This window comes from Euleptes europaea, chromosome 20 (assembly GCF_029931775.1).
Source record: "Euleptes europaea isolate rEulEur1 chromosome 20, rEulEur1.hap1, whole genome shotgun sequence".
NCBI lineage: Eukaryota > Metazoa > Chordata > Lepidosauria > Squamata > Sphaerodactylidae > Euleptes > Euleptes europaea.
In genome coordinates, this window is record NC_079331.1 from 7429987 (window position 1) to 7454694 (window position 24708).

At 46.9% G+C, this 24708-nt stretch overlaps 2 protein-coding genes across 2 annotated transcripts; one reads left to right on the forward strand and one right to left on the reverse strand.

Moving 5' to 3' along the window:
* Positions 1–3248: 3248 nt before the first annotated feature.
* Positions 3249–9631, forward strand: NMB (neuromedin B). Its single transcript, XM_056866065.1, has 3 exons — positions 3249–3387; positions 6404–6621; positions 9553–9631. The coding sequence occupies exons 1-3, from the start codon at positions 3249–3251 to the stop codon at positions 9592–9594; spliced, it is 399 nt and encodes a 132-aa protein (XP_056722043.1). The 3' UTR covers positions 9595–9631.
* A 3246-nt stretch (positions 9632–12877) lies between these two features.
* DUOXA2 (dual oxidase maturation factor 2) lies at positions 12878–24416 on the reverse strand. Its single transcript, XM_056866066.1, has 6 exons — positions 24270–24416; positions 18870–18927; positions 17426–17560; positions 16366–16579; positions 15472–15686; positions 12878–13080 (listed from the first exon to the last, which is right to left on the reverse strand). The coding sequence occupies exons 1-6, from the start codon at positions 24414–24416 to the stop codon at positions 12878–12880; spliced, it is 972 nt and encodes a 323-aa protein (XP_056722044.1).
* Positions 24417–24708: the final 292 nt, after the last annotated feature.

The window sequence follows — 24708 nt, forward strand, 5'->3', positions numbered from 1 at the left end:
GCAATCCTTTTCTTCAAGATAATATTGTTGTGAGAAACCCAGAGCTAACTCTGTAGGCACAAAGCAAGATTTGGGGACATAAAGGGTGAATGTCTAATTGATCTCTTTGCCAGCCTGCGTTGGAGTTGAGTTCTGTCTCAGTGTTTTCCCAAGCATGGCCCTTCAAATCTTGGTTGGATTGCACTTTAGCCAACGAACGGTCATCCTGTGGCAGAAATTATAGCACAACATCCCATGCGCATGTCACGGATGTATTGGGATTTTTGCATTCGCGTGGAAGAGGCTGGAAAAAGGGATGTGATTCTTTAATCAGCCCCACTAAAGAGACCGAAGCACATTCGTTTATCACCGTCTGTACTTTGACTTGGCAGTGGCTGTCTGGGGTCTTGGGCTAAGATCTTTAATATCACCTTCTACCTGTTCCTTTTAACTAGGGATGCCAGGGATTGAACCTGGGACCTTCTGCATGCCAAGCAGATGCTCTGCCACTGAGCCGCAGCCCTCTTTCCTCTCTCTTGCCTTATATCATTTGGTATTTATGTCGTAGACCTACTTAATTCTCTTCTTGTACCATGTTGGTGTCTGGCATTGGTACTTACTGTTCCTTCCTTCTCCTGTTCGTAGCACAACAGATATTAGCCTCTCATTTTCTGCTGGGGACAGTGCTAATCTATGAGAGATTTTTTGCCCACATTCAGGCATTACGATAAACTTAGGTTCAGAAACCATGGTTAGACCAAACCCTGGTTAATTACGGATATCCAAACGCAGATGGCCCATCAGGTTTGTTACTTGGCATACAAACCAGGATTTAAAAGTAGGGTTTGTAAACTGGCTTGTTAATCCCAAATGGGACTAGCTGCAGTTTTCAGGAAGAGTGAATATTCACAAACCACAGTTTGCTGAGCTGTACCACTCCTGGACTGCAAAAACGACAGTAAAGGGGAAATGTGTAGCAAAAATTAGACAAGTTGGACTTGACGCACAAATAGAATCTGGCACAAATCCCAGATTCAAATAAGCCAGAGTTTATTGTGAGGTCTGAATGCAAACCTTGTGTGTAAAAGGTCTCACCACAGGGTACCCCTATTACACTTGTATAGTGCATGCTTCTGAACTGTAATGCTGAGTTTTGAGTTCTGCATATCTCCAGGTATTCAAGAGAGTATTTTTCCAGGTACCATACTTTCTATTCATCTTGTCTCCCTGTTCAAGTATGTGGTGTAGTGTAGTGGTTAAGAGAGGTGGTTTGGAGCAGTGGAGTCTGATCTGGAGAACCGGGTTTGATTCCCCACTCCTCCACATGAGCAGCAGAGGCTAATCTGGTGAACTGGATTTGTTTCCCCACTCATACACACAAAGCCAGTTGGGTGACCTTGGGCAAGTTACATCTCTGTTAGAGCTCTCTCAGCCTCACCTACCTCACAGGAGGGGGGGGAGGGAAGGTGATTGTAAGCCGGTTTGAGTCTCCCTTAAGTGGTAGAGAAAACCAACTCTTCTTCTTCTTACGTACTGCTTTTTCTGTAAGTGTGGTCAGGAAGTCCTTTCTCTTCCCCCTCTGAGCCTTATTCTGGTTTCTGTCCCTGGGGTCTGCTTAAAGAAGCATTTGATCAAATCCACTCTCAGTCACCGCTGCGTCTCGCCTGTACCAATTCCCTGCTTCTCATAGCAGTGTGATGGGGTCTCTGGTTTTGTCCTCAGCCAGGTAATCTCACAGAGGCATCCCGCATCTCATCAGGCACACTTGGATGCTTCCAGTAATTGCCCCTGGGACTGTCTAGCTGCAGCTTCCTTCAGACACCCTGGTAATTGGTACCACTTAATCCCAGTCTCTCTGCATATTTGCCCTGTATTCATCCTACAGCAGCCCTTCCTGCTTAGGATCTCTGGCCAAAACAACATCACCAGAGCCAGGAAGTAGAAGCAGGTGCTTAGCTCCATCCCGGACTCCACCCCTTCCCCCCAGATCTCCTTAATCCCCAAACTTCAACAATCCACAGCTCTCAGAACAAGACATAAGAGCTGTGCATTCTTGAATTCAGCAGCTCTCAAATTGCTTCCTGCCGCTCCCTCATTCTGTGTTCTCCTGCTGGTCTCTGGGCTCCTTGGAGTCCCCCCCCCCCAACTTCTTGGGCTCCTTGGAGTCCCCCCGCCCCAAACCACCGTGGTGTAGTGGTTAAGGGCAGTGGTTCAGAGCGGTGGAGTCTGATCTGGAGACTGGGGCCATTTATTCATGGAAGATTTTGCCTTGGATTTGACACTCTTTAGATGCACTTTTCCCCCATCCATATTCTCAAAACTCAACAATAAACTGCCATGCAGAGTTCTGAGAATTCAGATGGGGAAAATGTGCATTTATAGAGTGGCAAATCCAAGGCAAAACCTCCCATGCATAAATGGCCTGTGTTTGATTCCCCACTCCTCCCCATGAGCGGCGGAGGCTAATCTGGTGAACTGGATTTGTTTCCCCACTTCTCCACCTGAAGCCAGCTGGGGGGCCTTGGGCTAGTCACAGCTCTCTTAGAGCTCTCTCAGCCCCGCCTACCTCACAGGGTGTGTGTTGTGAGGAGGGGAAGGGAAGGCAAATGTAAGCCGATTTGATTCTTCCTTAAGTGGCAGAGAAAGTCGGCATGTAAGAACCAACTCTTTTTCTACTTGGCTCAAACTCCCCCACGGCGAAGCAGGAGAGGCTCTCGTTGCAAAAAGAGAAGGAGGGGGAGAACAAAGTCTTCGAAATGAAAATGAAATACAGCAAGGGGAGAAAAAGGGCACACCTCTAACAATTGTGGGGGTGCATCCTCGGGAGACAAAAGACACCATGCTGGAATCCCTGGAATAGGCAGCTGTGGGGTAGTCAGGTGAACAGTTTTGGCACTGTACTAGCGGTGATAGCAGGAGCTGCCACTTGTAATCTGGAATCAGGTTGTTCGTCCTTTGTGCTGCCTGCGAAAACGTCCAGAGGCAGCGGCCGGAGGTGGCTCCAACAGACCTTGCACACCTCCGAGGCAGCCGACCCGCGAGGTCCAGCGTGACCCTGCATGCACAGGAGTCTGCCTACTGCGCCAGGAGGGGCTTCCGACGATACCCGTGTCAGCAGTCTCCGCCCCGTCGGAACTGGGCTATTTCAACCGCGGGAGGCTGGACGGGAAGGGAGAGAGGGGGGCGACCAGAGAAGGGGCTGAGGCCACCGCCAAGCCAAGCCGGGCGTCCGTCTCTCTCTGCTCAGCCGTCGAGGATCCTCGGGAGCCATGGCCGGAGGGAGCAGCCGGAGGCTATGGCTGGGGGGGCTGGCTTACCTGCTGCTCTTCTCCTCCCTCTCCTTCTCGCCCTCGCTGGGCGACAAGAGGAAAGGACCTGTCCGGATGAGGGAGCATCTCTGGGCCACAGGTGGGTGTTGGCCCCTGTCCGTGCCTGCCTGCCCCTTGGGCAGGGGGGCGATGGACCGAGATGCTGGACCGGTGGGGGCGCTGCCCAAGAGCGGTGGCGAAGCGCAGCGGGCGCAAAGAAGGAAATAAAGGGGAGGGGGCGAAGGGGGGGGCCCGGGGCGTTGCAGGAAAGAGCCTGACTTTGCTCGGAAGCGCTTCGCGATTGCTTGGAGCTCGGGGCGGGGACCTGCGCCAGGAGATCAGCCACGTGGGATTTCCCACCACTGGTTCCCCCCTGGGTTTTCCGCCACTGCTTGGGGCTTCCCAGCAAAGGGGTTAGGAGGAGAAGAGTTGGTTTTTATATGCCGGCTTTCTCTAGCGCTTAAGGAAGAATCAAACCGGCTTACAATCGCCTTCCCTTCCCCTCTCCACAACAGGTAGGTGGGGCTGAGAGAGCTCTAAGTGAGTTGTGACTAGCCCAAGGTCACCCAGCTGGCTTCATGTGTAGGAGTGGGGGAAACAACCCGGCTCACTAGATTCGCATCCGCCGCTCATGTGGAGGAGAGGGGGAATAAAACCCGGTTCTCCAGACTCTAGACATGGGGAGTGGGTGGGGATAGCCGATGGGGAATGCCCCACTTAGGGCTCCCAGAAACGTACATGATTGTCCCCCTCCTCCTTTTTCTCCTTCCCAACCTGCGAGGAGGGTGAGGCTGAGAGAGATTCTGGGCAAGGGCCTATAGGCTTCCTAGCTGAGTGAGGTTTCGAACCCGGGTCTTCCCATCTGTAGCCCAGCACTGTAACTGCACCCTCCTTGTGCTCCCAAGAGGGGAGGGCAACAGACATTACCACTCTGAGCTTCTGCCTCTCCGAGGTGCAGTGCCAAAGGAACATTATGGTGTGATTGGTTCTTGTAGGTTATCCAGGCTGTGTGACCGTGGTCTTGGTATTTTCTTTCCTGACGTTTCACCCGCAGCTGTGGCAGGCATCTTCAGAGGAGTCACACTGAAGGACAGTGACTCTCTAGTGTTACTCCTCTGAAGATGCCTGCCACAGCTGCAGGCGAAACGTCAGAAAAAAAATACCAAGACCACGGTTACACAGCCCGGATAACCTACAAGAACCAATGAACTCTGACTGTGAAAGCCTTCGACAATATTATGGTGTGAATTTAAAATTTTTTAATTGACAATAAATGGACAAATAATTAGTGGGGGCAGATGAGTTGAGTGAAGAGGGCTGAGATAAGAATCCTGTCCCATTCCCATCTCACCCTTTCTCCAAGGAGGTTGGGGCAACTCTCGTGATTCTCCTGCTTTCTCCTCACAACAATCCTGTGAGGTAGGTTAGGCTTCCAAATCCTAGCTCAACTCTCTAACCACTACACCACATAATCCCGAAGGCACAGTGGCCAGTTACCCTGGGATTTTGGAGGGGGTAGGTGGTTCCTCTGCTCTCGGGAGGAAATTTGCCTGAGCCGCCTATAACTAATCACAGTATGCCTCGGGGTGGGTGGGGGGCAACTTCTTCCCTACAAGTTATGTCATTTACTGTGCTCATTGCTAGAAAACCTTTTCCCCTCCATCTGGGGTGTCAGATTTTTGTTTGTTTCTGTTGATAGGCTGTGACTTGCCTGCAAAAATTATAGTCATTAATATATTATTTACACCATTCCTCATAGTTAAATTGTGGAACTCCCTGCCCCAGGATGTGGTGATGGCTGCCAACTTGGAAGGCTTTAAGAAGGGAGTGGACATGTTCATGGAGGAGAGGGGTATTCATGTCTACTAGAAAAAATGGATACTAGTCACGACGCATATCTATTCTCTCCAGGATCACAGGAACACATCTATTATATTAGGTGCTGTGGAACACAGGCAGGATGGTGCTGCTGCGGTCGTCTTGTTTGGGGGCTTCCTAGAGACCCCTGGTTGGCCACTGTGTGAACAGACTCCTGGACTGGATGGACCTTGGTCTGATCCAGCAGGGCCTTTCTTATGTTCTCACAGGGTGCAGTTTTCTGCTAGTAGAGGGTGCTTTGCTGGTTCCACCCGCCCCCCAAGTCATAGCTGTGACTGTGGGTGAATGTGGATTTGAATAGGCTAGATGAACAAGTCCCTTTTAGCCTTACCATTCTATACCCGATCTTACAACACCCCAATAAAATATCTTATTCTTTAAGGAGCCTCGAGACAGTTGCGGATAGCTGACTGCTTAACGCCCATGGTATTTATTAGTCATTTGTTTTAACACAGACTGAGGTGGACTGCATCCCTGAACTAAATGACAAACAAATTCAGTTTAATGTTTTGAATCTTGCCTTTAAACGCTAGGCATGTTTTTTAATGGCCAGGTACAGGCTGTTCCTGAATTCAGCACTAGGAAGGTGGACAGCTCCAAATAAAATTCTGAAAGGGGATAAAGAATTCAGTCTTTGCCCATAATATGCAATCGATGGGGGACGGTGTAGTGTAGTGTTTAGAGTATCAGACTAGGATTTGACACTCAGGTTGAAATCCCTGCTCTTCCACAAACCTTGGTGGGTGATCTTAAACCCGTCACATTTCTCTATATCCGCCTTACCTCACAGGGTTGTTGGGAGGACAAAATGGAGAGAATAATCATGTGAGCTCCTTGGAGGAAAAATGGAGAAAATGCACTAGGCAAACAAAACTGGGTGTTTTATTTTATTTTTGTTTAAAATATTCTGTAGCTATTATTCTATTGATAGTGATATTCAAAACAGCTGGAAGGGGATATCACGGGGCCATGAAGTCCAGCTCTCCACTTGGACTGATGCTTCAAGTGATCGATAACCCTGTCTGGTCTGGTCTTGAAACATGTATCCTGTGAACCAGACCCCCAAAATCTCTTCAACGCAGCACATTTCTCTGACATTTCTTTCATAAGCAATTGACATTTCATAAGCAATTGTCATTTGTACTCAGAGTTTCTAAATCTTGTGAGCTGCTTTAGGAGCCAAAATCAGAATAAATAATTGATAACAACGATGATAACTATAAGTAATGTCATTGCAGGGCATTTTATGGGAAAGAAAAGTATGCCAGGTTCTTCTCACTTACCATCTTCGCCCCCGGAAAGAGCTGAGCCGAATAACACCCCCGAGGTTTTCAGTCCGATGCTCACAGATGTCTTGGAGGATATGAAGGACCTGCTGACCAGGGAGCTCCTTAAAATCCTCCTGCAAGAGAGGATATTGGAGGAGAACCAAGGAAAACAGGATCTCAAGGAACAGGTGAGATTGCCCCTGAACATTCTGAAGTGTACAAGTACATGATGCACTGAAACCTTCCATGTGGTTAGCTGAGTGATTGTCATACATAATCTGTATGTCTCCCTTCAACATTAAACGTCTGTTACTTGGGCATCCAAGCACACAAGTCATATCTTCCCCCTCTCACTGAGGGTTTCAAGGTGAAATGTAGCTCTCCAAGGTCATTTTTGCATGGTAATTAGCAGCGCAGGCGCAGACCTGCTTCGCATTACAAAAGAGCCCATTTAACCCGACCTTTGGAGTTTGCCGGGAAGAATCTCCCTCAAAGAACAATGCAAAACAACAGAGGCGAGTTAGCTATGCGTATGCTAATGGCTATGCAAACAGGAACAATGGAGCAGGCGAGTGGGGGGAGTAGAACTTCTCCTTTTGCGTTGGGTCCGTGAAAAGGCATTTTTAAAGTCTCATTTTAAAAAAGAGCTTTGAGCGAGCATCAAAATTGACCATGCAAAAATGACCCGAGTGTACTGCTTGCTGGATGTTATTACTGATGATTGAGGGCATTAACGCATTTGGGAGGGGACTTACAAGATTATTACACTAAAACTGAAATATAGTTGTGGCTTGGGAAGAAGCCAATTGCTCTGTAACTCTATCACAACTCTAGAGATAAGAGGGGAATCGGTAGGACAGGCTTAGTAACAGTTCTAACAGCAGTAGTTGACTTTCCCTACAGACCTGTCCAATGGGTAGAGCCATAAAATGCTCTTATGCATGGTTTCCTCTCTCTCTCATTCTGTCTAATGCACTCACTCGCTAACCCAAACCCAAACGGGAAAGTCAAGTCTACTGACAGATATTTCCCTACAATAGAGAGTTATGGTAAGCTGCTTGAAGCAGCTGTCATAATCCTAAATCAGAGTTTAAGGGATTCTGAAAGAGTCTCATAACCCTTAAAAAACGAAGCTTCATTCAACGTTGGTAAGTGCAAAATGGTATTCGTTGAACCCCATCTGTCTGTGTTGAGAGAGAAATGGGGCAAACAGAGGATGATATCGTTCCTGAAAAGAGCGCCGCTGTAAGGAAGCCAAGGTGGAGCAAAACATTTGTATGAAAACAGCCAGAGAGAATGCATATGGATTGCAGTTTGGGCCAGTTTGCATTGACTAAGCGCTTCAACAAGAGCTCTCAGAGTTGTGCCCAAGTTTTTCTTGGCGGCATCAATGCAAAACATTGCAGCTGATAGAGAAAGCGAATGGTTTATGAGGAATTATTAGCGAAGGAATCCTGTCTCTGCCTGTGCTATACATCAATGCAAGCCCAGTGTATGTCTCTTAGTTACACACCATATCCCTCCCCTGTAAGGTTGGGTACACAGCAGACGTTCAGCGCTACAAACATCCACCCCTGTGGGAAGGATGATTTATAAATTATTTCTATGGGAGAAGTTTGCTCCCTCCTCTGATACTAAGGTGTAATTACACCCGTGTACATTTGCAAACGTATGTAACAAAAGCCAGATAAAAGGAAGAGGATTTGGAAGGGAGAATCGATAAGGGGAAAGGGTGATATAACCCTTTCCTCAGCTATTGCTTCTTCCTCCTCCCCTGTATAGCTTTTCCCTCTATAGTGTTCCCAAATATTAATTTGCTTCTCCAAGCACATGTTTGAAACCCTGTAGTAGGGAAGAGGGCTGACGAAGGGGGACAAATTGGAGCTAAGAAGTGGTATGTTGGGGGGGGGGGGAGAAGGATTAATCATCACTCTTCCTACAGGTTCTCTGCTTGAACCCCCCTCCCTTTTCTTTCTTGTGACATGCTTACGCACATAATGTGCCCTGAAATTGTGTTTGGTGTAGTGATTGGAGCACATGTTTTACTTGAGGGAAGCCCCGATTCTAATCCCTGCTCACCCAAGGTCATCGTTGTGTCAATGTTAAGTCGAAAGAGTGATTTGTTCACATTAAAAGCAGATAGTAAAAGTCGAAAGAGTGATTTGTTCACATTAAAAGCAGATAGTAAAATGGGAGAACCCCATATACCAGTGGTCTTCAACTTTTTTCAGCCTGCAGGCACCTTTGGAATTCGGACACAGGGCCATGGGCACAAAATGGCTGCCTCAGGAGGTGGAGCCAACCACAAAATGTTAGAGAGTGAGGTTATGTATAACTCTAAGGGTACCTCTTCAGCGTTTCAGGCAGAAGGTCTGATTAACAGGATGCCTCTTAATCTGCACAACCAATCAGAAGCCCTGCTGGGAAAAAGCCCCGCCTAGCCCCGCCCACTTTCTAATGCACTTGGCGGGACCCAGGGAAAGCGTCCACTGGTTCTATGGCGCCCACAGACACCACATTGGGGACCCCTGCCATAAATGCTGTCTGGAGATCCTTAGTGTTAAATGGGTCCCTTGAATGCCACCCTCTGATTTTCTCCCCATTGATGTAAAAAGAATGGGGCACGACTGCAAAGAGCAGGCACTGGTAGGGTTGCCAGGTCATGCTTCACCACCAGGGAGAGGTTTTTGGGGCGGAGCCTGAAGAGGGCGAGGTTTGAGGAGGGGAGGGACTTCAATACCATAGAATCCACCTTCCAGTGGGGCCATTTTCTCCAGGTGGACAGATCTCTGTTGGCTGGAGATTAGTTGTAATAGCAGGAGATCTCCAGCCACCACCTGGAGGTTGGCAACCTTAGGCACTGGGCATCTTCTTCATATTTCAAGCTTTAAAAAATTATAGCACCGTCAGTGGTGGGGTACTTCACAGAATATGAGGCATGTTTTTTCTGCAAAGGGGTGGGGTTCCCCTGAACATTAATTTGCAGTCTCTTTGTTTTCAGAAATAGAAATGGGTATGGGCTGTTGCTTACTTTTCCTGCATTGAACCTGGTCATTCCTCACAGCTCCGTTCCTTGCGTGCTATGAATTTCTTACTAGTCTGCATGTGTTCCATTGCAGGAAACAAGGTCTTTGATGAAAATGCTGGCAAAATACGTTTAAAGAGGACAAAGCAAGAAAAACACCATGGACTCCTGGGGGAAAGGGAGAGCCCCTGAAGGCCTGTCCCGTGAAAGGCTAGAAAGCTGCCACGTTTGCATTTTAAATTAATTAAATCTCATAATGATCACCCCTACAAAGCGCCAAGCATTGACGGTATATAGAAAATCCTTGTTTCTTTCCTGTAATATGGCCGCTGCTGAAGTAAGCATGGTGAATAAATGTTCCTGTTTGCACCACCGAGAGGATTCTTTCCAGGCAGTGATGTATGGTTCAGTAAGGTGGGATAAATGAGGAGAAAGTAAGTGGCCGCTGAGGAACTATCCAGGCCAAGTAGGGAGTTTCCCGCTGAAGGAAAGCTATTTGCTCTAAGTTGTCAAAAGCTGTTCAGACTTGACTGTGATGTAGATGAAAGGAGGGCCTATCCAGGGTAATCTTCCCCCCAATTGTCCCTCTGGGGCTGCCGTCCCCCCCCCCTTCCAACGTTTATTTTGTATGTTTCCCCCAACAGGGCAAATTGTACTTGTATTTGCATAGCATTTTCCCTGTGCTTCGCCTGTACCCACATTGCATCCTGGCAATCGTTACAACCGCCCTGTAAGGTAGGCCAGTATTAGTGAACCTATATTGCAGAGAGAGGACTAAAGCTGAGAGAGAGAGGCTTTCCTAAGACTGCCCAGCAAGCTTGTGGTCAGGGATGAGATTTGAACCAGATCGCAGCTCATTTCTTCCAGCTTCTATGCCACACCGTCTTCACAGCAACTCTCGGGGGCCGCTGGAGATCCGGAAAATTGAGAGAAGGCACACACATACACACACACACACACACAGAGAGAGAGAGAGAGAGAGAGAGAGAGAGAGAGAGAGAGAGAGAGAGAGAGAGAGCTATGCAGTTTCTATTTAGTTTTTAAAAAACCTCTGGAGGTCCATTGATGGAGCTTCCAGAGTCTTGTCAAGATTAATCCACAGAAGCAAGAGCCAACCTGAAGGCTTTTGTACTCTGCAGACTTGAGCCACAACCCCTCCAGCAAGACACAGGATCACACTGCAGTGAAGTAATCCAGCCTTCAGCTGGCTCTGCTTGCCACCAGGCATGCTTCAAGTGGGAGTGGCTCAGTATAAACCAAGATCCTCAAGTGAGTCAATTAAGGAGAAAGGCTTCTGTTTATTATATGGAGTGAAAACAACATTGTGCTGCTCGAGCCTCTGGGTCAGGGCCCTCAGGTAGATCATGAGCTCCCCCCCCCTTTTTGAAGAAGAGTTGGTTTTTATATGCCGACTTTCTCCACCACTTAAGGAAGACTCAAACTGGCTTACAATCACCTCCCCCTCCCTTCCCCTCAACACACACCCTGTGAGGTAGGTGGGGCTGAGAGAGCTCTAAGAGCTGTGACACAGCCCAAGGTCACCCAGCTGGCTTCATGTGAAGGAGTGGGGAAACGGAGTGGGGAAACAAACTCCGTTCTCCAGATCAGAGCCCACAGCTCCAAACCGCCGCTCTTAACCACTACACCACGCTGACTCTCTTGGGGGGGGGGATCTTTTCATGCTCAAAAGCTCTAGCAAAGCACGCCTGAGTTTGCATACTCAGGACTTGCTGCTAGTTCACACTCTTAGACAGCACCGCCTCTTGCAGATTTCTGCATGCATGCAGAGCAGAGCAGCAGGATAGACAGGTGAAGTCACGCAGTGCTACAGGATTCCTCCATGGCTCTAACCCATGGATTGTTCCCCGCTATGGGACGCCTCCCTCTGCTTGGCCTGGGTATCGCCTCCCTGCCTCTCATAGTTCTGGCCTTGATCCCCAACTCTGGCTTCGTCATGACTGAGTTTTCATGTGCTTGCTGTGTGTGGAGGGTCAAGGGTTGCCAACTTCCAGGTGGCGGCTTGAGATCTCCCGCTATTACAACTGATCTCCAGCCGATAGAGATCAGTTCACCTGGAGAAAATGGCCACTTTGGCAAATGGACTCTATGGCATTGAAGTCCCTCCCCTCCCCAAATCCTGCCCTCCTCAGGCTCTGCCCCCAGAATCTCCAGGTATTTCCCAACCCGGAGCTGGCAACCCTAGGTAAAGGTGAGTTGCAGGTCTGAATAGAGTGAAAACCAGGTTAGAGCACCAGCCATGTTTTGGCTCTAGACACTACTGTGCAAACCAAGAACCCGTCAACAGCCACCAAACTCAAGTTTAGAATTTTATTAACAAAAGTCAGATCCCTATAGCTTATGGCATTGCATGGAGATACAACACGTAGCATCCACCACCTAGTTTTTTGAAAAGGACATTTGCTATGCCATGATTTCTGGTTCTGAAATGCCATGAAGAAGTTCCACTACCAGGAGGATTGTGTCCAGCGCTGAAGTGTTCCACAGTATCCCAGACAGAACTTATACCTCCTTTGGAGCTTTAATTGCCAGCTCTGACATCATGCTTCGTAGATCATGACCACAAGTGTGAGCAGAAAGCAACAGCAAAGCTTGCTTTGAGTGTGCAAACTCAGCCATGCTTTGCTAGAGCCTTTGAGCATGAAAAGATCCCTCCCCCAAGAATTTCTAGTTTGTTGCTAGAAAATTTGTTGCTGATATGCTTTAAGCTAACTGGCTTCCATACATACTCAAGACTAAAATGAAAGCTAGGCATACATATTACTAAAATAAGTTAATTGTTGACTAAGGTAACCTCATATCTGCACATCTGCATCAGTCTGCTTACTCTGCGTATTTTGTTGGCCCACTGAGTAGGGGCAAGAGAGGTCCTGTGTGAGCGAAACAATCGATTTCCCATCAATGTTCCTCATACTTATCAATTCTGCACATCAGGCATGCTAAGTGCTACACCTTTGAGATAAAAAAAACCCAGTGCTTTCTTTCAGAAGCAACTGGATAAGGAAACAAAGCTAAATGTGCAGGCTCTTCTGGGGGAGACCTTGGCCCAGAGGCATGGAAAAGCTCCCAACTTGAACGTAAAAGTCAGGGTATGCCTATCCAGTAGTGTCTTGGATGGTTCTGTCTCTCTACGCCTCCTCCTGCTAGCACCAGTCTAACAAAGGCTTGTCCTTTATCTTCTTACTGGATCCAGCTTCCCTCTGCCTAGAACCTGCTATGTGCAGGAGAAAATGCTTTCCTGCTATTGTCCAAACACAAAGGAAACCAGGTTCTGGATCCCCTCTTCAGGGCTACCCCATGGGATCACATTAGGCCTATACAATGGCCTGGATAGGCCACCTTGCAGTCAATATCCCGGTAGAAACAGGAGGTTTAACAATTCCAGTGCAAAGTTTTTGCTTTTAGCTGTTCTTGATGGTCAGTTTGAAATTGGGTTGGGAAGAAAGTGTTTTGATTTCTGGCACGTGGGGGTTGATGTACACTTCCGCCAGCTTCTCTTCGTCTTCCTCTTCATCCTCGCACAGGTCGAAGAAAGCTTTCAAGAGGTCAGGGCGGACATAGTGCAGCAGTATGACCACTGCTCCGATCAGGAAGCAGAGAAGTCCTGAAAGACACACAAGCCAGCTGTTTGGTTCTCGGAAAGAGGAATCTGCTTCAGTGTGGGTTGGGGAAAAGTTTCAAAGGCGTGTTCATAAACAATGTGCATTTTCAAGAATTTAGGATCCGGGAGACCATGCTCACACATGACTGATCCAGCTGTTTTGCTGCTAAGCAATCCTGCTCAACCCAGAAACATTCATGATTAATTTTCATAACAAAAGAACAAGAGCCCTTACATAACCGCTGAATTCCAGATACTGGAACAGACAATGTTTTTTTAAAGGGGGCGGATTCTGGTCTAGCAGTTTTCTTGTGAAACAATAAGCTCATAATGCTAGTGATACTTATTTTCCAGGAAACTGGTGTAAGCAAGTTCTAGTCTCCTGTTTGTAGAACTGTTCTGCGAAAATCTCCAATGGAAAGTCTCTCTCTGCCGCTTTCCCCAATGCAACTACTCTGATACTGAACGTTCTGCAGGAAGCTTGCAAGAAACACTGTACACAGTAGTCACATGGACACATGAAGCTGCCTTATACTGAATCAGATCCTTGGTCCATCACAGTCAGTATTGTCTACTCAGACTGGCAGCAGCTCCCCAGGGTCTCAGGCAGAGGTCTTTCACATCACCTATTGCCTGATTCTTTTGGCTGGAGATGCTGGAGATTGAACCTAGGCCCATCCTCCACAAATAATTGAGGTAATTTCACAAAGCAGAAGATCCATCCAGTGGGGACTCTCCGTGGCAATCTAAGGGAGATAGAGCTACTGCACATCTTAGTGTGTTCATCTTGGTGCAGTGTTTTTGCAACCAGCAAAGTAGCCACCATCACATTGAGTAAAAAGATAACAGAAGGATGTCAACAGAAATTATTTCTGTGTGAACTGTTTGTTCACACACACAGAAACACAAATCAGTTCCATAGTGTTAACTCCTAAGATATGCCAGAAATAAGGCAGCAATGCAGCCCACAGGAGGGTTTGCGATGGGCAAGTGAAGACCAGCTAGAGAGGAAATGAAAATGTCTCCATAAACCCCTACAACCTTGGTGATGAATTTCAGTGTTCAGTATCTGTTGGACACAAGTCTGAGCGCTTGATATTTGACAGCCAATACTTCTTACTACAGCAGCCAGTAGTCGGAATAGTTGATACCCTACAAAGAATTCCCTGTTCTGTGAAAATCTGTTGGCTTTAGTCCATCGTTGTTAGCTGACATTACGTAGCAGTAGGTGGCAGCCTTTAGCCAATATTCATATAAAAATCAAATACTGGGCTGCGCCTGCCTGTCATTAAATTTTTTTGTGGTGACTCCACGCGAGAGACATGCATATGTACCCATCCACATATCTGCACATGACTGGCCATGCAACACATTATCCGTGACAGCCACTGCCTTCAGTTTGGCACTGTGCACGTGCCAATTTTAGGCCTTTTGTGCTAGAAAACACACGCCTGGCAACTCTCTCTACATGTTTCCCAGTGCAGCAAGGGAGGATATGAGCACAATCATTGTTGCTGGATTACATGCAAATATCCACAGCAAGCTCCCTTATCAGTTCTTTATTTAATTGGACAGGTTTACCTAATGCATCTTGGAAAACAAGGAGCTGTCTTTCATCGATGGGAGTTTCATCAAGCTCTTGAATTTGTAGAGGATATTGCCAACATAACTAGCTTGCTCAGCTCCAGACTGTGAATCCTTTCTTCACTAACATATGAATAGCCCTGTTGGATTAGACCAACAATTCATCTCATACAGAATTTTGCTTTCCACAATGGCCTGTCTGATGCCCGGAAGGCTTACAAGAAGGGGCAAAAAAGGCAAACAGAATCTTCTATGGCAGCTGTTATTTGGGGGTATGCTGCCTCTGAACACGGAGGTTCAATTTGGCCATCATGGTTAATAAGCTATCCTCTATTAATTTGTTTCATTCCCTTTTAGAGTCATCTAAGCTAGGGGCTATCTGTGTTCAGAGTGTTGGAGTAAGATCTGGGAGACCCCGATTCAAATCTCCACTTGACTGTGAAGCTTTTTGGGTAACTTCGGGCCAATCATTCTGTCTCTGCTTACTCTACTTCACAGGGTGGAGGTTGTGAGGATATAATTGGGGGGGGGGAACCATATAGGCAACCCTGAGTTTCTTGAACAAAAGGTGGGATAAAAATGTACTAAATAAATAAACGCATCCCATAGCAATTCAAGAACATTAAAATATGCATATCCATTTGGCAGGTATTGCAGGGAACACAAATACAGAAAAACACCCATATAGCATCACACCTGAGATCATTCATAGCACCTGTAAAACTATTTCTAGGAATCAAGAAATTCAGCAAAAAAACTACCTTCTCTCCCCACCCCTGTCCAAAAATGAAAGTTGTTTCAGATTCTAACCTGTAGCAAGTGTTAGCCAGAAAGATACCCCGTAGACAGGCTGCAAGGAGACGGAGCCGAAGTGGATCACACACGGCGAAGAGCTCCTCACGGTGGAGAAGGAGAGGAGCGCAAAGATCAGAAATGCCCCTGTCACCAGGGTCATGTAGCCGCCATACACTGGGACCGGCATGGAGAACAACATGTTGGAGACGAGCCATGCGCAGAAAGCAACCCTGCGGGAGAAAGGCAACACCACTGGTTATGAATGTCTCACTGTGCAGTTGTGGCAGCTAAGCCTCAACACAGCTTAGTCTTTGGGTACAGAGAAGACTGCTCCAAGTGCATCAGAGGCAAAAGATGATCCAAAGTCATCTGAGCCTTGGAACTGCTGTGGTTGGTTTTTGTATGCATGCTCAAAGATAGGGTTGACTAAGGGCACCACTCTACTCCTATCTGTGCCAACTCGGACCATGCAGTAAAAGCAGCTCAGAGCAGGGTCAGTTTCCCACTGAGAAAATGGCAGGGGAAGATTGAGCCAGTTTCCCTTTCTCCCCATACTACGCTCCTCCTAGATAAAGCAATCCAAGCAGCTCAACTTACAAAGGGGACAAAAGGCATTTAAAATAAACATGGAAGAAATCATAACATGTAGATAGTCATTGGTTCTTGTAGGTTATCCGGGCTGTGTGACCGTGGTCTTGGTATTTTCTTTCCTGAAAATCAGGAAAGAAAATACCAAGACCACGGTCACACAGCCCGGATAACCTACAAGAACCAATGAACTCTGACCGTGAAAGCCTTCGACAATGTAGATAATCCTCGTTCTTTCACATGGCACCATATTTCCCTCAGGGCCCGGGGCCTTTCCAATATCCATTTGGTTCCATGTTTAGAGAAATGAGGCTTACTAACCACAGGGTAGCTGACGCATAGTGTCCCGCGATCCTGTATTGGCCATTCTTGCCACAGGGGCTGAGCATGCTGAACTTCTCAGCCACGTAGAGGATAGGGTTGGGCAGACCCCTCTCCAAGCCTTCCTGAAACTCGTGATCGTAGTCTTTCCCAAACAACCAGGAAAAATGCTCGTTGTAGTTGATGGTTTCATTGAGCTGCCCCACTGGTTTCCCTGCAGAGGAAAAAAACACACCTGATTAGTAGGGAAGGAGGAGGAGGAGAAGAAGAAGGAGGAGTTGGTTTTTATATGCCAACTTTCACTACCACTTAAGGAAGAATCAAACCGATTAACAATCACCTTCCTTTCCCCTCCCCACAATAGACACCCTGTAAGGTGGGTGGGGCTAAGAGAGCTGTGACTAGCCCCAGGTCACCCAGCTGGCTTCATGTGTAGGAGAAGGGAAACAAATCCAGTTCACCAGATTAGCCTCCGCCACTCATGTGGAGGAGGGGGGAATCAAACCCGGTTCTCCAGATCAGACTCCACCACTCCAAACCACCACTCTTAACCACTACACCATGCTGAGTCTTAACCACTGCACCATGCTGAAGAGATTGGAGGGACAGAGAAGGAGCCAAGCAAGGCTGGGAGGGACAGAGAGACAGGCCATTGACACACTCCTGGGCCAGGCAGCAGAAAATCATCTTGTGGCACTTTGTGTGTGTAAAGTGCCTTCAAGTCGCAGCCGACTTATGGCGACCCCTTTTGGGGTTTTCACGGCAAGAGACTAACAGAGGTGGTTTGCCAGTGCCTTCCTCTACACAGCAACCCTGGTGTTCCTTGGTGGTCTCCCATCCAAATACTAACCAGGGCTGACCCTGCTTAGCTCCTGAGATCTGACGAGATCAGGCTTGCCTGGGCCATCCAAGTCAGGGCTGTGGCACTTTAACAAGCTATTATTCTAGCCTACACTTTCAGAGACTAAAATGAGTACTTCTTAGAAATATGATATTGTAGCACCGAGCGAGCACATTTCTGTGTTGGGTCTCCACTCCCGCTTAAGCACTGCAGACTCACCAACCAGTGTGACGTTGACTCCCGCCAAGCCAATGTGCACGCCAACGTCTGCATGCACCACTTCGGGACTGAAAGACTTGTAGGTGGTGTTGGCCGTCACCCGTCCGCTCTCCCAGTCGGAGGTGAAGTGAACTGCTGCAGGAGAGGAAAAATCAGTGAGCAACAAGCAGCTTCATAATTAGTTTCCCACTGCCCATTCTATGAGCCAGCATGGCGTAGTGGTTAAGAGCGGTGGTAAGAGCGGTGGGGTTGGAGTGGTGATCTGGAGAACTGGGTTTGATTCCCCAGAATCCCCACTCCTCCACATGAGCGGCAGAGGCTAATCTGGTGAACTGGATTGGTTTCCCCGCTCCTACTTGCGAAGCCAGCTGGGTGACCTTGGGCAAGTCACAGCTCTCTCAGCCCCACCCATTTCACAGGGTGTCTGTTGTGGGGAGGGGAAGAGAAGGAGATTGTAAGTAGGTTTGAGTCTCCCTTAAGTGTTAGAGAAAGTCGGCATATAAAAACGAACTCTTCTTCTTCTATAAAAAATTGGGTTTATCTGGGAACTTTCCTAAGGCACGGGCTGGAGCTGGCAACTTTAATCCTGCCAGGCCTCCGTCCCTGAGGAACGGAAGAAGGGAGGCCTGAATAGTAATCTGTTCACTTTCCAGACTTCTTGGGGAATAATAAAGGAGTGCGGTCAGCCAGCTCACAAGAAAACACTAGCAACTAGCACTGAGAGCCAGCATGGTGTAGTGGTTAAGAGCGGTGGTTTGGAGCGGTGCACTCTAATCTGGAGAACCAGGTTTGATTCCCGACTCCTCCACATGAAGCCAGCTGGGTGACCTTGGGCTAGTCACAGCTCTCTCAGCCCCACCGACTTCACAAGGTGTCTGTTGTGGGGAGGGGAAGGGAAGGCGATTGTAAGCCGGTTTGATTCTTCCTTAAGTGGTAGAGAAAGCCGGCATATGAAAACCAACTCTTCTGCTGCTGCTGCTTCTTGGGGCTGTTGTAGTCCATCATGTGACACACACACACACCAAAAAAATTGGTCGGATGTGGTACAGTCATCACCGAACAAAACAACCTGCAACAGTCCCAAGAAGCAGTGGGAAGGAAAGAAAAAGGGCAGAAATTAATCTGAAAGCCTTTGCCATTTGGAGGAAAAGGAGTGTATATGAACACATCCAAATCGTGGTGGAATTTCTGAAATATACTTTACTGGGATTTGGAGATCCAGAGTCCATTGCTATAAAATGCTGTATTGATGACATTTCAGATGTTAAAAGGGTTTTTCCCCCCTGTCACAACTCATGAGATTGCATGCATGGGATCGGGGAAAGTGGCCCATGTTACAAACTGGCGTCAGGCTGGGAGAAGCCATGTTGGGGCTTTGAGCAGATGAGCAGACGCAGCTTGCAGAGTGGGAAGGATCACCTGGAAGCAAAAGCCAAGCGCTTACCAACAATCACCCCTCCGATAAAAAGGCTTGTGATGACCCGGAGAAACCAGAAAAGTCTCTGTCAAAAAAAAGAGAACCAAAAGTCAATGCTGGAGAAGGGATCGGCGTTTCTCTCAGGCGTGCCGCTTGGCGCAACTGGAGCCATGTTCACAAGAACAACTGCTTCGGCTCCCATTACCATACAATCCTTTGACACCCATTCCTGTTCTCCTCTCACACTGCAAAGAGCATTATGTGGAGGCCAATTCAGTATTTTTGTCTGTCTGTCTGTCTGTCTGTCTATCTATCATTTTCAATTTCTATCCCACCCTCCCCAGCCGAAACCAGGCTCAGGGCGGGCAACAACATTAAAACCAGCCTACAGGCACAAAATGTTCATTTAAAATCAATCATAAATAATCACATTAAAACAGATGAGGCGATAAATGATAATTCAGAGTAAGATAGAAAGTATAAAAAGATACAGATTCACCCAGAGAAATGTAAATGGCAGGTTGTGAATGTATTGCTGCGTGTTTAGTGTGAAGTGTAGTGTTTATTGAATGTCGTGTATTAAATGTTGGATGTTTTTTGTGTTGTTTTGAAATTCAAATTTTAAAAAAGCAGATGAACCAAAGAAGATGGTTACCGCAAAAAAAAAGCATAGCAGCCGGGCATTCCCCCTTACAAATGGCTCCCCACACGGAAAAAGGCGGCCATTTCAAGTGGTTGCCAAGCGGCCATTATTTGTGGGTAGCTGCCCAGGGAATGGGCGAAGGAATGGTGCCAGGCTTCGGTCTAAAAAGGAGTACATGCTCTCATTTTCTGAACTACGCCATATTTTTACTCAGGTCCTCAAGGAGGCGAGGAAGGTTACCTCAGCAGGCTTGCCTGACTGCCTCCTGGGAGCCTCCCTTCACCGCAAACTAATTCCTAACCCATTGTGACAGAACAAACCCTCAACATGTCGTTTTTATGATTATTTTCCCTGACAATTTGTTTTTTAAAGGAGAATTGCAGCTGCCCGTGCTGATATTTCGAAGAGGGAAGCCTAGGGGTGAGGAAAAAAGAGGCTGCTGCCCACCCACCTACCCCCAGGCTTTTTCCCGCCAAAAATCATAACCTCTGAAGGCCCACGTTTCTTCTTGCGGGGAGTACATTTTACACAGTGTGCATAAAAGTAGTTGGGGTAGTGGTAGCAAAAAAAAATTCAGGGAAAAAAGGGGCATCAGGGAAAGGAGTCAGATATCCCCTCTTCTCTGTGCTCTGTTTAAGTCACAGCTCAGGCAGCTGGATTCTTTGCTTTTTAAACGCCAACAGGAGAAATAACCACAGGGTAACATATACCGTGTACTTCTTGCCTCTATCCTTCCCAATTCAGTTATAAATTGATTAATAGGAGAGTAAAATGAAAACCTGCATTTTGTTTATTGGGAATCCCACAAGAAAAAATGGGTAGTAATGACAGGGTCATTTGTCAATATAGTTTTGCTGCTGCAAGAATTGTAATAGCTAAAGTTTGGAAGCAAGTGAATAAACCTTCAATTCGTGACTGGAGAGGGAAACTTGGGATGTATATGAGGATGGCCAACTTAACAGAATTCCTACGTGGAAAAGACATGGAAGAATTTAAAAAAACTTGGGCAAAGGCCATCACATATTGGGATAAACTGGCAAAAATGGATTTTACTATTTTAGTTAGTGAGTTACAGAAACAGGTTTATTTACTTTATTATTATTATTATTATTAACAACTTTCAAAACTGTTTGACACTTCTGCGGAAGTCAGGTGATGGGTCACTTTTTAAGGTGGGTGGAGGGTCAAAAGGGTATTTTTGCTTTGTTGAACTTTATAACTTTGTATAATTATAACTGATACTCTTTTGTATTTTTATTTTTTTGTTATTATTGTATTTGTTTTTTTATATAATATAAAAATTTAAAAAATTACACACAAAAAAAGTTATAAATTGAAATCTGCTGTTGGCCTCAATTCTCTCTAGATGCAGAGGAGCGTTTCTCTAGGCCGGGGAGTCCCCAACCTTTTTGAGCCTGTGGGAACCTTTGGAATCCTGACATAGGGTGCGGGGGGCAGCCACAAAATGGCTGCCACGGGAGGCGGAGCCAGCCACAAAATGGCTGCCACATGGGGTTGCCAACCTCCAGGTGGTGGCAGGAGTTCTCCTGCTATTACAATTGATCCCCAGCCGATTGAGATCAGTTCCCCTGGAGAAAATGGCCACTTTGGCCATTGGACTCTATGGCATTGAAGTCCCTCCCCAAACAATGTCCTCCTCAGGCTCCGCCCCAAAAACCTCCCGCCGGTGGCAAAGAGGGACCTGGCAACCCTACTGCCGCAGGAGGCACAGCCAGCCACAAAATGGCTGCCGCATAGGGTTGCCAGGTCCCTCTTTGCCACCAGCGGGAGGTTTTTGGGGCGGAGCCTGAGGAGGGCGGGGTTTGGGGAGGGGAGGGACTTCAATGCCATAGAGTCCAATTGGCAAAGCACCTACTTGCCCGGTCCCTTTAACTGGAGATGCCGGAGATTGAACCTGGGCCCTTCTGCATGCCAAGCAGAGGCTCTACCACTGAGCCACAGCCCCTCCAGGCCATGAACAACTGAGTCCACGTCTGCATGTCGGTAAATCAGCACGGATTGACTGAAATTAACTGCCACTGCCACGAAGGTTATAGTGCCTACGTTCATGGAAGAAGAAAAAAAATCCCCGGGTGAGCATCCAAGCCAATAAAAAAGAAACCGTCCAGTAGCTACAAGGAAAGGTTTGTTTTCAGTCACGACCGAATGTCTCATTACACTGTTGTCATACACTCAGGTACTTCCTTTCTAGGCAAACAAACCAGGATACGAAATCCTGCCAATTAGTTACTGTCTGTTTATTCTTGTCTCCACCATTAAGAGACATCCTCACTTACGAACATGCGTGTCTCTCGTCACCCGAAGCACAACGAGAATATTAGGAGCCATTAAAAAGAAAGAGATTGGGGTGGGGGAATAAAGGAAGACTTGCCTTTTGCAAAAAAAGGTCAGTACGATTACTATCAAGTTAAAAGGCTTTCCCCTCCTATTTTCGATATTGTTCCAGTAAGGCGGGAACAGAGAATCAGTATTTGCGCACCTACTTTGCATTTAGGAGGTCCCCATTAAAGTCTTTGGTCCTCTCTATTATAAAGGATCTCAGCAGGTAGGAAAGGCCTCTCTCTGCTTGGAAAGCAGCTCTGAGCAGACAATGGCCATTTATGCACGGGTGGTTTTGCCTTGGATTTGCCACTCTTTGTGTGTTAAGTGCCGTCAAGTTGCTTCCGACTCATGGCGACCCTATGAATCAATGTCCTCCAAAATGTCCTATCTTTGACAGCCTTGCTCAGATCTTGCAAATTGAGGGCCGTGGCTTCCTTTATTGAGCCAATCCATCTCTTGTTGGGTCTTCCTCTTTTCCTGCTGCCCTCCACTTTTCCTAGCATGACTGTCTTTTCTAGGGACTCTTGTCTTCTTATAATGTGACCAAAGTACCAAAGCCTCAGTTTAGTCATTTAAGCTTCTAGGATCAGTTCAGGCTTGATTTGATCTATAACCCACTGGTTTGTTTTTTTGGCAGTCCGTGGTATCTGTAACACTCTCCTCCAACACCACATTTCAAAGGTGCCTACTTTCTTCCTGTCAGCTTTCTTCATTGTCCAGCTCTCACACCCATGCATAGTAATAGGGAATACGATGGCATGGATTAACCTAATCTTGGTTACAAAAGGTCGGTACAATTACTATAAAGTTAAAAGGCTTTCCCCTTCTATTTTGGATATTGTTCCAGTAAGGCAGGAAAAGAGAATCAGTATTTGCGCACCTACTTTGCACTTATGAGTTCCCCATTAAAGTCTTTGGCCCTCTCCATTTAAAAGGATCTCAGCAGGTGGGAAAGGCCTTTCTCTGCTTGGAAAGCAACTCTGAGTAGACAATAATGGATTATCTGGACCATATAAGGCAGCTTTGTGCCCGTTCGGTTTAAGTAGCACTGCCCCCATCCCATTCCTACATCAATGCTAAAAGCATATGTTTTTCTGTGGTTGGTTTTGATGATAGTGCATACGTGCAAACGCCTGTTAACCAGGAGGATTTGTGGGATTGCACGGGGCGGTGCCACAAACCTCAATCTGCGTACACAATGTTCATAACATCCACCATTACAAAAATTGCCTCTAATTAACCAGAGAATAAAACCAGTCACCAAAAGTGAAACCGACGGTTGGAGAAAACATATTCTACATCATGGCTCTCTTGATTGGCGCATGATTACGGCTAGTGAAAGAGGAACAAAAGAAGCTTCTCAGATGCACCCGTATGAAAAGTAAAGCCTGGCGATACTTTTACATGGCCCAGGTTTGTCGGACGGTGCATGGCATGGCAGCACACATTTTGACACTCGGCATCCACACACCACAACAGCAGTGCTGTGCTGTGCCCATTTCAGGGAAAAAAAAGATGATTCTTGTCTTCTGCATTTAGTTCCTGTTATTCCTCCAGCACTGCAAACTCGGGAGAGTGGCAGGACAAAACTACTGGGCAGATTCAGACATGCACAAACATTCCTGGATCATAGAATCATAAAGTTGGAAGGGACCACCAAGGTCATCTAGTCCAACCTCCAGCACAATGCAGGAAATTCACAACTACTTCCCCCCCCCGCACAGACCCAGTGACCCCTACTCCATGCCCAGAAGATGGCCAAGGTGCCCTCCCTCTCATGATCAGCCTAAGGATCAATTGGTGTGCAGCATAACATGCGAACTGCTTCCTCAGAATGGGTTTGCAAATGATACAAAAATGTCCCCCACAAAATGAAAATCAGCTTTGGAAGGCTGCAATTTTGAGCAAACGGACGGGGGAGGTAAAAGGGAAAAGCGTATCCTTTTCCTACGGGTGCTGATTTTGCTTAACATTGCTTACAAGCTCTTATCCTCCCCATCACCAATAGGGTTTTACATATAAATAACCCACGTCTTTTCAAAAGAAGGAAAGAGAAGGGATTGATTTTTGAGCAGGAAAAAGGTTATCTCTTTATTCTGGTTTTTATCCCTTTATTCCAGTTTTTAATCTCCACTACATTTTTACCTTTTGTATTATTGGTCCATAACTATTTATATATGTATTTAATTTAAAATTTTTTTAGGATATTTGATGCTCTATGACTGCAAATAAAGTCTGTTCTGTTCTGAGCAGGAAAAAGGGGAGAGGATTAAGTGTCCCCTCTTCTCTCCTTGCCCCTTTACTCAAAATCACAGCCTCCGAAATGTGCTTTTCGTTTTTGCATAAGGTTGTGTGTTTGTCACACAGGTTGTCACGTAACAGAACCGGAGGACAGTGGCACAATCGTTAGCACACAGCATGAAGAGCCTAGCCGTACTCACCGCTCTGCCACGGATTCCAGGCAGGATAAGCAGGAAGCTGAAGCCAATGACTAGGAAGACGATAATTACAATGATGATATCAACATCGAACACAAAGGGTTTCCTCTGCTGGGGATAAAAGGGGTAGATGCCATCGAAGAGCGTCATTCTGGGAGCGATTCCTGCAAGACATAAATTTCACAGCTATACTCCTTAGAACCTCTTTGCCTTATCTGGGCTTTTATGGCTGTTGCATCCCCGCATTGCTAGGCACAAAATTCCAATTCAGAGGCCTTCCCTCCCACAGTAGTGTAACAGGATGCAGATCCAAAGCCGTACGGAGAAGGTATGCCAGTGTGGTGTCCTAGTTAGAAATGCCAGATCTGGGTTCAAATCCCGACTCTGCCATGGAAGCTTGCTGGGTGACTTTGGGTCAGCTGCACAGTGACCTACCTCACAA

Excerpts from the sequence above, each read along its gene's own strand:
- NMB (XM_056866065.1), top strand. The coding sequence starts at position 3,249 with ATGGCCGGAGGGAGCAGCCGGAGGCTATGGCTGGGGGGGCTGGCTTAC. Across the intron at positions 3,388-6,403 it reads GGAGCATCTCTGGGCCACAG|GGCATTTTATGGGAAAGAAA; the intron begins GTGGGTGTTGGC and ends ATGTCATTGCAG. Across the intron at positions 6,622-9,552 it reads AACAGGATCTCAAGGAACAG|GAAACAAGGTCTTTGATGAA; the intron begins GTGAGATTGCCC and ends GTTCCATTGCAG.
- DUOXA2 (XM_056866066.1), bottom strand. The coding sequence starts at position 24,416 with ATGACGCTCTTCGATGGCATCTACCCCTTTTATCCCCAGCAGAGGAAA. Across the intron at positions 18,928-24,269 it reads CTGGAATCCGTGGCAGAGCG|AGACTTTTCTGGTTTCTCCG; the intron begins GTGAGTACGGCT and ends TTTTTTTGACAG. Across the intron at positions 17,561-18,869 it reads TATCGGAGGGGTGATTGTTG|CAGTTCACTTCACCTCCGAC; the intron begins GTAAGCGCTTGG and ends CCTCTCCTGCAG.